The sequence below is a fragment of the Parambassis ranga genome, chromosome 8 (assembly GCF_900634625.1).
Source record: "Parambassis ranga chromosome 8, fParRan2.1, whole genome shotgun sequence".
Taxonomy (NCBI): domain Eukaryota; kingdom Metazoa; phylum Chordata; class Actinopteri; family Ambassidae; genus Parambassis; species Parambassis ranga.
Window position 1 is genome coordinate 16,399,261 of NC_041029.1, and position 12,362 is coordinate 16,411,622.

General features: G+C 46.9%; 2 protein-coding genes across 7 annotated transcripts; one reads left to right on the top strand and one right to left on the bottom strand.

The window, feature by feature from the left end:
• The first annotated feature begins 269 nt into the window (after window positions 1–269).
• Window positions 270–2,748, top strand: LOC114440393 (zinc finger protein Gfi-1b). 2 transcript variants are annotated; one of them, XM_028412824.1, is made up of 6 exons: window positions 270–424; window positions 946–1,169; window positions 1,265–1,440; window positions 1,932–2,078; window positions 2,163–2,328; window positions 2,459–2,748. In XM_028412824.1, exons 1-6 carry the CDS (start codon window positions 339–341, stop codon window positions 2,656–2,658), a joined length of 999 nt encoding a protein of 332 aa, XP_028268625.1. In that variant the 5' UTR covers window positions 270–338; the 3' UTR covers window positions 2,659–2,748. The 2 variants fall into 2 exon arrangements, with proteins under 2 accessions (XP_028268625.1, XP_028268626.1); XM_028412825.1 differs by lacking the exon at window positions 270–424 and adding an exon at window positions 464–590.
• Window positions 1,421–11,976, bottom strand: engl (endoglin, like). Of its 5 annotated transcripts, XM_028412822.1 has the most exons (18): window positions 11,773–11,812; window positions 11,622–11,682; window positions 10,924–11,000; window positions 10,485–10,657; window positions 10,156–10,293; window positions 9,909–10,083; window positions 9,484–9,646; window positions 9,263–9,407; window positions 8,987–9,179; window positions 8,610–8,797; window positions 7,508–7,663; window positions 5,790–5,870; window positions 5,463–5,720; window positions 4,904–5,377; window positions 4,689–4,833; window positions 4,523–4,624; window positions 4,333–4,444; window positions 3,013–3,830 (listed from the first exon to the last, which is right to left on the bottom strand). In XM_028412822.1, exons 3-17 carry the CDS (start codon window positions 10,985–10,987, stop codon window positions 4,335–4,337), a joined length of 2,565 nt encoding a protein of 854 aa, XP_028268623.1. In that variant the 5' UTR covers window positions 10,988–11,000; window positions 11,622–11,682; window positions 11,773–11,812; the 3' UTR covers window positions 3,013–3,830; window positions 4,333–4,334. The 5 variants fall into 5 exon arrangements, with proteins under 5 accessions (XP_028268621.1, XP_028268623.1, XP_028268624.1 ...); XM_028412823.1 differs by lacking the exon at window positions 11,622–11,682 and having other exon boundaries at window positions 11,773–11,976; XM_028412820.1 differs by lacking the exons at window positions 3,013–3,830; window positions 11,622–11,682; window positions 11,773–11,812 and adding an exon at window positions 1,421–1,484 and having other exon boundaries at window positions 10,924–11,037.
• Window positions 11,977–12,362: the final 386 nt, after the last annotated feature.

Genomic DNA, 12,362 nt, shown 5'->3' on the forward strand with positions numbered 1-12,362 from the left:
ACTGGCAGACCTGTTGCAGCATGTAAGTAAAGGTTCACATGAGAACGATGAGATATTTAAACTTTCCAAAGGACGCTCATTGTAAATTTATGAATCCACCCACACGAAGAGTCATCACGGTGTGAATCCAGCAGCATATTAGTCCCACAGCGAACAAGGTTTCATCTTGACTTTATTATCATGACATCATAAAACTCCACCAAAGCTTTCAGGAGGAGACGCAAGAGTTTCTTTTCAATGTTCATGTTATTCTGTGGAAATGTTCCCCCCAGCCGAGGGATCCTCAGCCCCAGCCCGTCCGAATCAAATCAAATCTCTTTGTGTCATGTCATCAGGTGATGATGGGTGTGAGAAAGAGAAAAGAGGACGGCGTCAGCAGCGAGGACGAAAGGAACACACTCAACTTTCAGCTGCGCAACCAGAGGTAAGAGCACAACATTCAGGTTCACTCCTTACATGTGATGAATTATTATATAGTTATAATTTGATCCTTTTAGTTTTGTGGTGCACTTTTTTGCAGGAAGTTAAATAAGTGTCTGGATTTTTTTCATGAAGACTTGCTGGCAAATTTGAAAGTATTCAAGTCTAAGGTGTGGTTCTTGAACAGTTTGATGTCTCCTGATGTTTTTGGAAACATTTGTCTATCACTCTGCTCTACGTCTAAATATAAAACTTCAGACTGAAGTATAAAAAGCAGCAGCAGCAGTGTCAGTTTAAAAGATGTCTGATAGCACCGCAGGGTTATCCTCAGTGAAAGCCCTGAAGCCTTTCTGCAGGTGTCGGGCTCTGTTTGTTAAGGAAACCTCAAGCTTTGGCACCATAACTGAACTAACAGGTGTGCGACGAGTGTGTGTGTGTGTGTGTGTATGAGGCTCTATAAGTGACACAAAGAGTCGACGTCTCAGACTCCTGCAGGGTTCTAACGCTGGATTTCTTCCTGATCAGTCGTAGCTCAGCCATGCCGCGGTCCTTCCTCGTCAAGAGCAAAAGGACTCATCTCCTCGGCCCATCCTTCAGACAGCAACAGGCCAAAGCAGGCGCTGAGGAGGAGGAGGGATGGGTCCCTGTGCAGCCTCGGCCCCCAATGTTAGGAGTCAAGGACCTTCTGGCTGATGTCTGCTCACCATGGAGTGGGATGAAAACGTCCTCGGAGGATCGCTGGCCGTCAGGTGTGTTTGGTTTTCTGTCGTTTGATGGATTTTGTTCCAGGGCTACAGTTTAGTAGTGTGAACTGAACAGGCTCCCATATGTCTTCCAACAAAAGCCTCCACAGAGACCAGGGACTCTGCTCTGCTGGCCTCCCCGTGGACGTGGGACAGACGCGGGGCTTCATCGTCTGAGCGAGAACGAGAACTGGAGAAGATGGTCTTCATGTTACTCACCCACACGACACACACTGACCTCAAATCCCCCGTCAGCGAATGTCCGCTCTGTGAGAAGGTAGGAGGCCTCGACGCCGCCGGCGCCGTCACGTCCACGCTGTCCTGATGAACGGGAGAGGGATATGAATCCAGAGTCAATCGACATTTATATTAGATTTTATTTCTTTATTTTCACATTTGTAAGTGTGAACACTCGTCAACTCAAGAGAGAAGATGCATATTTGGGAGGATTTGAATCCTAAAACACATTTAGTAGCACAGAGAATAAAGACCGGAGGTGCTGCATCTTTGTTCTTCATACTATAGATTTTCTAAAAAATGTTTATTTTTTTTTATTGCTATATAACTTATTGTATCAGACTAGGGAGGAGTTGGGATCGAACCACCAACCTTTCGGTTATTGGACCTACCACTGAGCCACTGCTGCCCACAAATATTTACAGAACTTTATTTTGAAATCCTTCTGACGTGTGTGCAAATGTACCAACAACCTGTCACCATCAGTGTTGAGTGAAATATTCCTCACCTTGTCCTCTCTGCCTCCCTCAGTCTCTCTCAGACGTCCTGGTCTCTGGAGGTCTGCAGGCCCACATCTACAGCTCCTTGTCCATCCCACTGATGAGGTCTCCCACAGCCACAGACATGTCCCACATGTCCTATGACTTCAGACCAGCTGGCAGCTACGGCAGAGCGAAGGTTCGTACAATCAGTGGAGATATATGAAGTTATTTTGTTTATTTAACAAACACAGAACTCATCATAAAGCCTCACGTTCGGTAGGAGCGTAGCTTTGGCTGCAAGGTGTGCGGAAAGGTGTTCAAACGCTCGTCCACGCTGTCCACGCACCTCCTCATCCACTCAGACACACGGCCGTACCCCTGCCAGTACTGCGGCAAAAGGTTCCACCAGAAGTCTGACATGAAGAAGCACACCTTCATACACACAGGTGAGTGGGTGCAGCAGGTAAATCAGCCGTTTTCATGTCAACGTCTCCTGCTCTGACACTCCTCCTCCTCTTCCTCCATGTCCTCCTCCTCTTCCTCCTCTTCCTCCTCCTCCTCCTGCTGTCGGCTCAGGTGAGAAACCGCACGTGTGCAAAGTGTGCGGTAAAGGATTCAGCCAAAGCTCCAACCTCATCACCCACAGCAGAAAGCACAGCAGCTACCGGCCCTTCAGCTGCCCCCGCTGCCAGCACAGCTTCCAGCGCAGGGTTGACCTGCAGCGCCACCAAGAGACGCAGTGCAGCTATGGAGACGAGTACACCCAGGTCCAATGATGAGGCAGATCTCACACACACACACACACACACAGCGGTTGTACAGATGTTTCACTCACAATTGTAAAAATGTGCATAAAGCAATAACACACACGCTCGTTTAAATAAAGCTGGTTTGATTAAGAAACTTTAGTTAATCCTCTTTATTTTGACACATGTCACTTTGTGTTTCTAATCACTGAAAGGGGCAGCCCAGCAGCCAGGCTGTGTGTAACCACAGATGACTGGAACCCAACTCTGCACAAAAGTATTTACATTAACAATAAATGGAACGGCTACGTGTGATGTGGAAGTTTGACACACCCACAGATAAAGATCAGCCGTGTTTGCACTTCCCCTCAAACAACGGCGAAGCTCAAACTGGAGCAGAAATCTGCAGTTTGTGACGTGCAGTCTGCAATGTCACCACTAGATGGCACCAAATCATCCACACTAGTGCTTTTAAAGCTACCTACAGGGGATTAAATGGGAAATTAATCTGGACGAGCATGCCTCAAGCGGCTGCGGTTCCTCAAATGGCCACTTGAGGGAGGCGCCTTCAGAAACAACAGTAGAAATAAACATGTTTGGAAACAAAGAGGCAACCGAGCATCATTTATTACAGCTTTAAACAAACACATTAACTTATTCACAACAACATGAACTTTCTGTTTGAGTCACAAGTGAAAGAGCTTGTGTAATACATGTATTTGCCACATAAACACAAAAGACACACACACACACACACACACACACACAGAGATGTAGTTTTGATATCCAGCTGATTCACAGTTCAAACAGTGAACACCACTGTAAAACAGAGGCTCCTCGATTCCTCTGTGACCTCGTGTTCCTTCTCTGAAGGTGACGTGGTTTCACTTTGACTCAGTCCAGCCATGTTTAGCTCCAGTCCAATCCAGATACGGGTCCCTCCATGCCATGATCCGCTGCCACTTTAGAAATGACTCGATCAGAGTTTCACTTTGAATCAGACCTCTGACGTGTCAGAGCGCTGCAGCGACCGAGTGCTGCCATGTTTTCAGTCCTCTCAGCACAAACATTGCACAAACATGGCTCTGCAGACACACACACACTCACACAGACTGGCAGCTGTGCTCACACACACACACACACACTGACGTTGTTAGAACCTCTGTCCCAGTTCTCTTTTCTCAGATTTGCAGGAGGAAATCCTGAGAAAGAGATAAAAGCACCGAACTGTTCATTTGTCGTATCAGAGCCGACATCTGCAGGTGCTGATGTGTTTGCTGGAACAGACAGTGCTTATAACCACTACGGTTTATTTTCAAATGCACAGCTTTGGCTGTGGTGCTCTGCTGGAGCAACATCTACAGCTCGATTGACGGTTACCGACATTTTATTGGCACCGAGTCAGGACCCAGAAATAGCTGTTAACCCACAAATCATTCACTATCGAAAACACAGTTTATTTAATTTAATTTAATTTTTATGGAGTATGCCCCCTAGTGTTTAACAAAAGGAAATGCATGCACAGGCAGAGGAAGGAGATTACATTGTGTCTCAGTGTGTAGCTGCCTGGAACAGCTGGAATAAAGACCAGAAACAGAGACCAGAACTAGACCAGATCCGTGTCTCTCTGGATATTTTGCTACAAGCTCTGTAGACTATCAGTGTAAATGAGCTGGTGGAATAAAAATAATCAACATTTTTTACCTCTACACTGAGCTGGAGGACTGATCAGACAGTGACGGTGGACTCCAGATGTTGTGGTCTTCGTTCGTCTGGTCTGTTAAACGACCTTCTCGTACATACGCTGGCTGTGTCCCTTCAAAATAAGACGCACGTCGGTAGTCAGCTTATATTTCTCGACACATACAGAGCAGGGATCTGTTCAACTCATTACCTGTGTGATTATAGATGCACCACAGCCCCCCCATCAGACCGACACCCATCGCAAAGGCTGCAAAGACGATGCCTATCACCGGCCCCATGTCCAACGCAGAGCCTGCAGACAGAGGGCGATGAAGCTCGAAGAGTTCCTGTCAACCGACCAAACGAAGGATACTCACTGCTGCTGTGCTGCCGGTCTGGACCGGCCAGTGGGGCCACGCTCAGTCTCTTGATTCTCTGGCCAGCAGGGGGCCGCATTTTGGTCGTCTGTGAGCTGATAGGCTGAGTGACCACCATGGGTCTGGAGAGGTTTCTGATCTCACACTAGGAATAAAGAAGAAAGTTAAAACAGGAGTCGCCACACTGCAGGGCTGTTTGAGGTGTTGATGTGTACCTGTTGGTGTCTGGAGGATCTAGACAGGAGCGGGGGGATGGGCCGCCTTCCCTGACAGTCAGTTCTGACCGCCGCCTTCGCTGGTTCTCCTCTCGTGGAGTCAGAGACACACAGGTGAAGGCTACAGTGAAGAAACTGCACAGAGTTGTTGTAAACTGGTCGAAGTATGAAGCTAAATCTTAAAGGCTGGATCTCCTCTTCCCCGACACTCGCGGTCCTCCGTGCTCCTCTTCGTCTTCCTTCAGCTACATGATTAATTCTGCCTTTTCCCAGTTCCTTTGTTTCCTCCTTTTCATCTTCTTCTTCATCTTCTTTCTCTTCATCTTTTGTCTTCGCGCTGATGGTTGCAGAGGAGTCAGAGGAACAGCCGTCGCTGATCACAGTCCAAAAAGGAGATTTTTTAGGGTCGGACAGAGGAGACACCACACACGACTTCACTTCCACCACATCTGCAACAGGAGCTTTGGCTGAAATCTGAAATTTAGCCACAGAGATATCAAAACTATAATCATATCATAGTTTAATGTAATGACTGTTATCTGACATAAAATCCACCCACCTGCACGTAGACACGGTGATCGGCCGTAATGACACAGGGACCGATCCTCGTCCGCTCGTAGCTCTCAGTGACAAAAAGCTCCAGCTGAAGAACAGGCCCAGATCTGTGCCTGGGTGCTGGCAGGTGGCTCACTCCTGGATCTTGACCCTCAGGTGACCAGGGGACCAGTCCTGTCTGAGGAATGTTAACATCATCATCTTCATCAGCTGCTTCAGTGTCAGGGGTGGAGGGGGCGGGGTCAGCAGCCAGACAGCTAAACTGAAAGAAAGAACAACAGATGGTGACAAATGCTGAATAAATAATGGAGAACGTGAGACAGACACTCACATGTATGACCAGTGGACCTTTGGACGTCCCCGTCTCATTCAGTGCCAGAATGGTCTGTGGGTTGTCGCTCCATAGTAGCACCTGGCAGAAAGGACAGAGAGGTGTACTTTACATATTTATTGTACAAACGCTTCATCCTCTGTTGCTGGTCTTATGGCGCAGACGAAAGACGAGCATCGTAGGAGAATCGTAGAGATATCTTTGGTCGTGGCTCTAAAGCGGTGGTCTTATGTCGCACTGTAAGGCAGGTTCAACAACGGCCGTAGTCAGCGTCTTCCGACCAAAGACAAGCTGAAATAAAATTCTAGTGGTGTCAGAAATTTAGGATGATTGTCTCACAGTGTGACAGCTGCTAGGACCTGTCACTCCACGTCTTGAAATGTGATCGCCTGCGATTCAGTGAATGGTCATCGTACAATCTGCACGCATCAAACTTCGTCGTACCAAAGTTTATTAGATTCACATCGCATAGTGTGTCATGCATCCATCCATCTGTTTTCAACCGCTTATCCGGGGCCGGGTCGTGGGGGCAGCAGTCTAAACAGGGACACCCAGACTTCCCTCTCACTGGACACTTCCTCCAGCCGGGCTCCTCACCCTATCTCTAAGGGATTCGCGACCTCATTCTTTCGGTCACTACCTAAAGCTCATGCCCATAGGTGAGGGTAGGAGCATAGATCGACCGGTAAATCGAGAGCTTCGCCTTTTGGCTTAGCTCCTTCTTCACCACTGTACCAGATGCGACCGCATTACTGCGGAAGCTGCACCGATCCGCCTGACAATCTCTATTTTCCCCTCACTTGTGAACGAGACCCCGAGATACACAAACTCCCCCACTTGGGGCAGGAGCTCCTCCCACCCAGAGAGAGTGAGTGTGTCATGCAATGGTCTAATAAGATTGATAAAAATCACACAGTGTAGAGAGGCCATTAGAGCTTGTGGTGTTCCACAAGGCACAAGTTTAGGTCCTCTACTGTTTCCTTTACACGACATTGCCCACAAACGGTGTCACCGCTCTTGTTTTCATCTGTAAAGTTGGATTTTCATGGGGGATTGTGGGAATTGACTTGGGTTTAGATTAACCCTTAAGTGCAGTCTAGACCATAAAGGACCAGGTATGAGGGAACAGCCCTGAACCTACATCAGGGTATCTGTCATCCTCCCTTCAAAGCCAAAACACAGATCTGTTAAGCTTACAGCCTGCTGGTAGGATCTGAATTTATATTTAATGTTTTATATGAAGTGTTTTTTTATGTAAAAGTGATTTGACACTATAGAAATTATTGGTATCTCGCCTCCAAACCCAGAGGAATTGTGTTCTTTCCAGTTCATTGTTGCAACACACGCGCCTCATGCTGTGGTTGTTTGTTTCTTCCTCCCAGTCTCAACTGAGATTTTCTCTCACCTAATTTGCCCCTGTGCAAAGAGCCATTTTTAGGCTGTAGCTCAGCAGTGTTCTGGTCATGTCGACCTGGGTCACAAGTCTCACCAGGGCAACTTCCACTTACCGCAATTTCAAGTGTTCGCCATGCGCCACATGTTGTAGTTTTTTGTCACTGACAGACCTGCTATAAAAGCTTCACTCAATCTGTTAATGCTGTTTTCTTTCTAAAATTACATTTTTTTCTGCCTCTTCCTTTTTTATAGACAGTAATTCTGAGTGAACACAGCAACGTGTGGGATTTCATAAGTAAATTCTCTACAACGTCTTATCTCACCATGTTTTTGTACTGCACCCCTCTAGGCTCTCCCAGGAGGAGGCCCTCAGTCCCGCAGGAAATGACTGGGAACACCAACAGGAAATGGCTCCCATTGGACTGAGCCTGGCATCTTAGGTCCCGCAGAGTCACGGCAGCCACTGGCACCGACAAGCTCTGAGGGGGAGAACTGACGTCAGAACACACAACTTCTGAACACACGGCTGGGTCAAATGTTACAAGCTGTGTGGAGAAGCTGTTGCTGGTCCTCAACTGTAGCTGCAGTTAAGGTTAGCAACTGCATCATGGCTAGTGTTGGAGAATTCATTGCACATTTTATTAATGGTAATAACTCATCCTCTGTCGTCCATCTTAAAGGCAGGGTAGGAGATTTTGAAAACTCAGTGAGAGACAGACAGATTTGGAAAGTAAACACACGCCCCTTTCTCTCGGAGCTCACCCTGAAGCCACGCCTCCCAATCACATGGACGTGCATCACCTGAAGACGAGCTGCGGTCTGTGACTTCGGCCATCATGCACGTTCCTCTCTGGTGCGCAGAGCAGGAAGAGAGTGACAACCAGCCAATACTCCTACAGGGTCCACCCGGAGGATTGGCTGATGTTTTTAGTGTTTTATAGCTTCCACAGATGATTCATATTCTTCGTTTTAATGAGAAACTGCCGAACTAATCGGTTGCTATCGGATTGTAAAGAGAAGTTACACTAATTTAACACAAACTGCATCAGAATTAAATCTCCTACCCTACCTTTAACTGTGGTGTTCCACAAGGTTCAATATTTGGTCCTCTACTGTTGTCTTTTTGCAGCTAGCTAGGGCTAGCTAGCATTGGAGAATTTTTGCACTCAGCTTATTTTTACAGACATGGTAATACCTGATCGTCTGGTGTTTATCTTTCCTGTGGTGTTCCACCAGGATCAGTGTCGGGTCCTCTAGTGTTTTCTTTTTGCACATTAACTCCACACTCTTATTATCTTTAAATAAGATTCTTGTACTGTTCCTAAAAACATGTTTAGTTTTTTTTATTGGATATAAATGGGTGGGTGAGCTTGCCTCCTGCTTTATGATGTGTTTACATTGCATGTAATACTGAGGTATGAAGACCTGCAGGACGCGCTGGTCCACGCTCACGCTGAGGCGTCCGTCCTCGCACTTCACCGCTAAACTCTCTTGGCCTCCTGCTCCTTCTCCTCCTCCTCTTCCTCGGCCTCCACCATTCAGCCACTGCCTCAGTCTGCGTTCCTCCACCCATCGGGGCCTCCCGACCAGCGGCTTCACCACAGCAACCGCATCTGTGCGGCACAGACAGAGAGGAGACACCGAGGCAGCCACGCAGAGACATTAAATACTCACACCTACGCTTCAAAACCCGGCATCCGTCAACATATCACCAGCAACACTGGATGGGAATATTCTGCTTTTTATTCCTCTGTCTCACAAACAAGTAAAAGGTGGGTTAAAACAAACAAACAAGTCCTGACCTGTGCTGCTCTCAGCCAGCTGGATCACAAAACGGTTGGCCAGGTCAGCCTCAGTGTAGGACGTCACTGTGGTGTAGCCACTCTCACTGGCCCAGACAAAGAGGTCAGAGGTGGAGGACAGGTCAGAGTTCAGGGTGCTGAACAGGGTTAGGTCAGGTTCAGGTGGGTAAGGTGGAGACACACTGTGGGAGGCCTGTGGAGACACACAATCAATACAAAAACACCCCAGTCCCATTTCACAGGCTGCTGTCAGGAAGTGGGAGTCGTGTCTCTTACATGAACCGAGACGTGGCCCTGAACACCCCGAGCGGCGATGGCCCAGTTAACCGACACTGAGCTGCTGAGTATCAGCACGACCCTCACGGCCTTAGAATTGGCCACAGGGGGCAGCAGAGAGACGATCACCTCCACCTGCAGAGAGCTGAAGATGAAGAAGACCTGCGTTAACGTCTGCATGGCGGTCGCTCATCGGTTAACTCTGTACTCCATGTTCTCACCCGCAGAGTCCCGAACCAGCTGAATGGAGTTTAATCACGTGGACCTCGGCACGCGCCGGTGTGTGGGCGCAGCCCTGCACTTCCTGCGGCTGCAGGTCGGAGGTCAGGTAGTTGTGAGAGAGGAACATGGACTGCAGCCGGCACACAGCAGGCAGGGTTGGGTCTGTCATACGGAGACAAAGCAGGAGATGTTTCTTTAAAAAAAAAAAAGGAACGTTTCACAAGATGTTTCTCAACAGTCGCTCTGACCTCAGCCTGGCGCTACGTCTGCTGAGAGGGGAAAGGACTGATGAGATAATATGACCTGAGTTTTAACCCACAGAGCCCCAGTGTAGAGCGCAGCTGTTCAGTCTAATCATTTCTACCAACAAGCAAAGAAAATATGCTAACGTAAAATATCTTCATTTTATCTGGGATGAACTCACCTTCTCCCAGTCGGATGTAGACTCGGTTGCCGTGCGTCATGTGTGTGAAAGAGGACAGGTTGCCATGGTGTTTCAGAGCCCAGCGGTGCAGCGCTTGAGGGCGAGGCGGTAATGAATGCACCGTTTGGACGTGCAGCTGCAGGGTGTGAGACCGAACGCTGGAGTTTGAGGAGACCTGGGTCAAACACAACATAAGTATATAATGACCTGATAATATAATCCAATGAGCAGCCGCTCTCAGACTGACCTGCACCAGCAGCGGGAGGTGGGCGGGTAATCGCTCAGCCTCCAACCACCAGGTGATGGGGAGCTTGGAGCTGAGCAGCAGGTGGATGGTTCTAAGAGGAGAAGGCGACACAGACAGAGGCTTCAGCAGCACCGTCACCTGTAAACAGGCGTGTAGAAGATCAGGCACGTTAGCATTTTTAAGCTAAGCTTTAGCTTTTAGCAAAGCTAAAACAAAGAGTAAATGACAGGGGAAAACTGTAACTGTATAAATATTCTGCAGTTTTTTAAACATTTTATAACATTTTTAGTGACAAAGCGGCTGATTCAGTAACGTTAGCATGCCCTTACCGCGTTTTCTGGGCTGTTCGTCACTCGTCCGAGGCCGATCACATGGGTTTCCTTGTCCCCGCGCTCCCTAGCAGCGCAGCCAGGGCCGGCATCAAATCTCTCCAGCAGACCCTGAACAGGGTGTCGGGGCCCCACTGGACCAAACACTGGGCACTGGACCTCCACAGACTGAGCTGAAGAGGAGCAGCAGATATAAAACAGCAGATTAAGAATGCCGAGAATGATGCGTCGCTCTGTAAGACGTGTGGGCGAGACAACAGTCTGATGTTTCTGCCTGAGGGGCGCTGGACCATTTCCCAGAGATTTCCTGAAACTATGCAGTGATTTTCAGTTTCATTCTGACTTCCTGTCAGTAAAGTCATATTATTTTGTCATGTCTTTGAAACACAGTGGACTTTGTTCTGTTGGTCTGAGTGGACGTTGGTTCTGGTGCTCTTACCTGAAAGTCTTTCCCAGAACAAGAAGAGACAGCAGACCGTCCATCCTGACAGTGAACGCATCATGAAAGTTTCTGTACTGCAAAATAAATACATTAAAAACAGACAAAATATGATTTAATAAACACATAGAACTGAAAAGTACATATAAACATAAACAAGTTTTATTATTATTAATTTAATTATTATGAATTTAATTAATTAGTTCATTAGCATGAGCTAATTAATTAAATGTTTTACACAAATATACAAATATTAAAGGTATTATTTTTAATATTAATATTATTGATTATTTTTATTTTATTATTATTTCATACAGGGTCAAAAAATAAAATGAAATAAAGTAAAATAATATATATATATATATATATATATATATATATATATATATATATATATATATATATATATATATATTATAATATATATAAGGTAGCATGTTGTCCACCACAGGGGGCGGGGCTTCATGTCTCCATATTTTTGTTTGAACAGGCAGAAATCAGCGTGCACAGACATAAATATCAGGTAAATTCCAGAGCTGTGAGTCTTTTTGAATCCAAAGAAGCTCATTAAGCAATAATCAAAAGAATGAAACATGTATTGAAGGAGAGAGAACACACAGCCTGTTGACATCTGAGAGAACTGATACTTGTCTGTTTTCCTTCAGCTGTCCTGGAGCAGAAACCTAAAGTCAACTCACCTGCAGCGCTGCAGAGGACCGGGCGGACTGCTGATCCAGCTGTTGCTCCCCTGTGAAGTCTCTATCCACAAACACACACACACACACAGACAACCACGCAGTCACACACACCCTCCACATGCTGAACTTGAGGCAAAACACTGCTGCTCACCTCTCAGCCTGAGCTCCTGTCAGGCATCACTCCAGTCCGGCTGAAGAGAAACTTGTGAGGAATATTTCTCAGAGGAAATTCATTTTACGCACAGAGTGGGGCTGAACAGGAGGGGAGGGGGCAGGCGGCGGGATAAAGACACAATTAAAGGGGCAATGGGAGGGACTGTGGGATGGTGTGACAGAGTGGAGAGAGAGACGGCGAGGAGAGGAATAAAAGGCTTTGGAAATGTCTCCAAACGTAGATGGAAACAGGAAGGAGGAGCGAAGGGAGAGAAGGAGGGAGGAGGAGGAAGAGGGAGGACCACAGAGGTTTGACTGGCAGGCGAAGAAGTGAGGGAGATGCACACACACACACACACACACACACACACACACACAGTTATTATGTCTTCTTCTCCTTTTAAATTTAAATGCAGCAGACTTTTCTGTAAACATGGAAATAAAAACCAACAAAAACATGAATTACATTCATGAATAAATGATTTCATACATTCACATCTGCCCTACAGACAGAAGCTGTGAAGTTTTAAGCACATAAATCCACCTTAAATCCACTTATTAGCCACTTTTTAGACACTTTAGCTTATT

Excerpts from the sequence above, each read along its gene's own strand:
- LOC114440393 (XM_028412824.1), top strand. The coding sequence starts at position 339 with ATGATGGGTGTGAGAAAGAGAAAAGAGGACGGCGTCAGCAGCGAGGAC. Across the intron at positions 1,170-1,264 it reads GGAGGATCGCTGGCCGTCAG|CCTCCACAGAGACCAGGGAC; the intron begins GTGTGTTTGGTT and ends TTCCAACAAAAG. Across the intron at positions 1,441-1,931 it reads AATGTCCGCTCTGTGAGAAG|TCTCTCTCAGACGTCCTGGT; the intron begins GTAGGAGGCCTC and ends TGCCTCCCTCAG.
- engl (XM_028412820.1), bottom strand. The coding sequence starts at position 11,017 with ATGTATTTATTTTGCAGTACAGAAACTTTCATGATGCGTTCACTGTCA. Across the intron at positions 8,798-8,986 it reads GCTGGCTGAGAGCAGCACAG|ATGCGGTTGCTGTGGTGAAG; the intron begins GTCAGGACTTGT and ends TGTGCCGCACAG. Across the intron at positions 4,625-4,688 it reads AGACCGGCAGCACAGCAGCA|GCTCTGCGTTGGACATGGGG; the intron begins GTGAGTATCCTT and ends CTCTGTCTGCAG.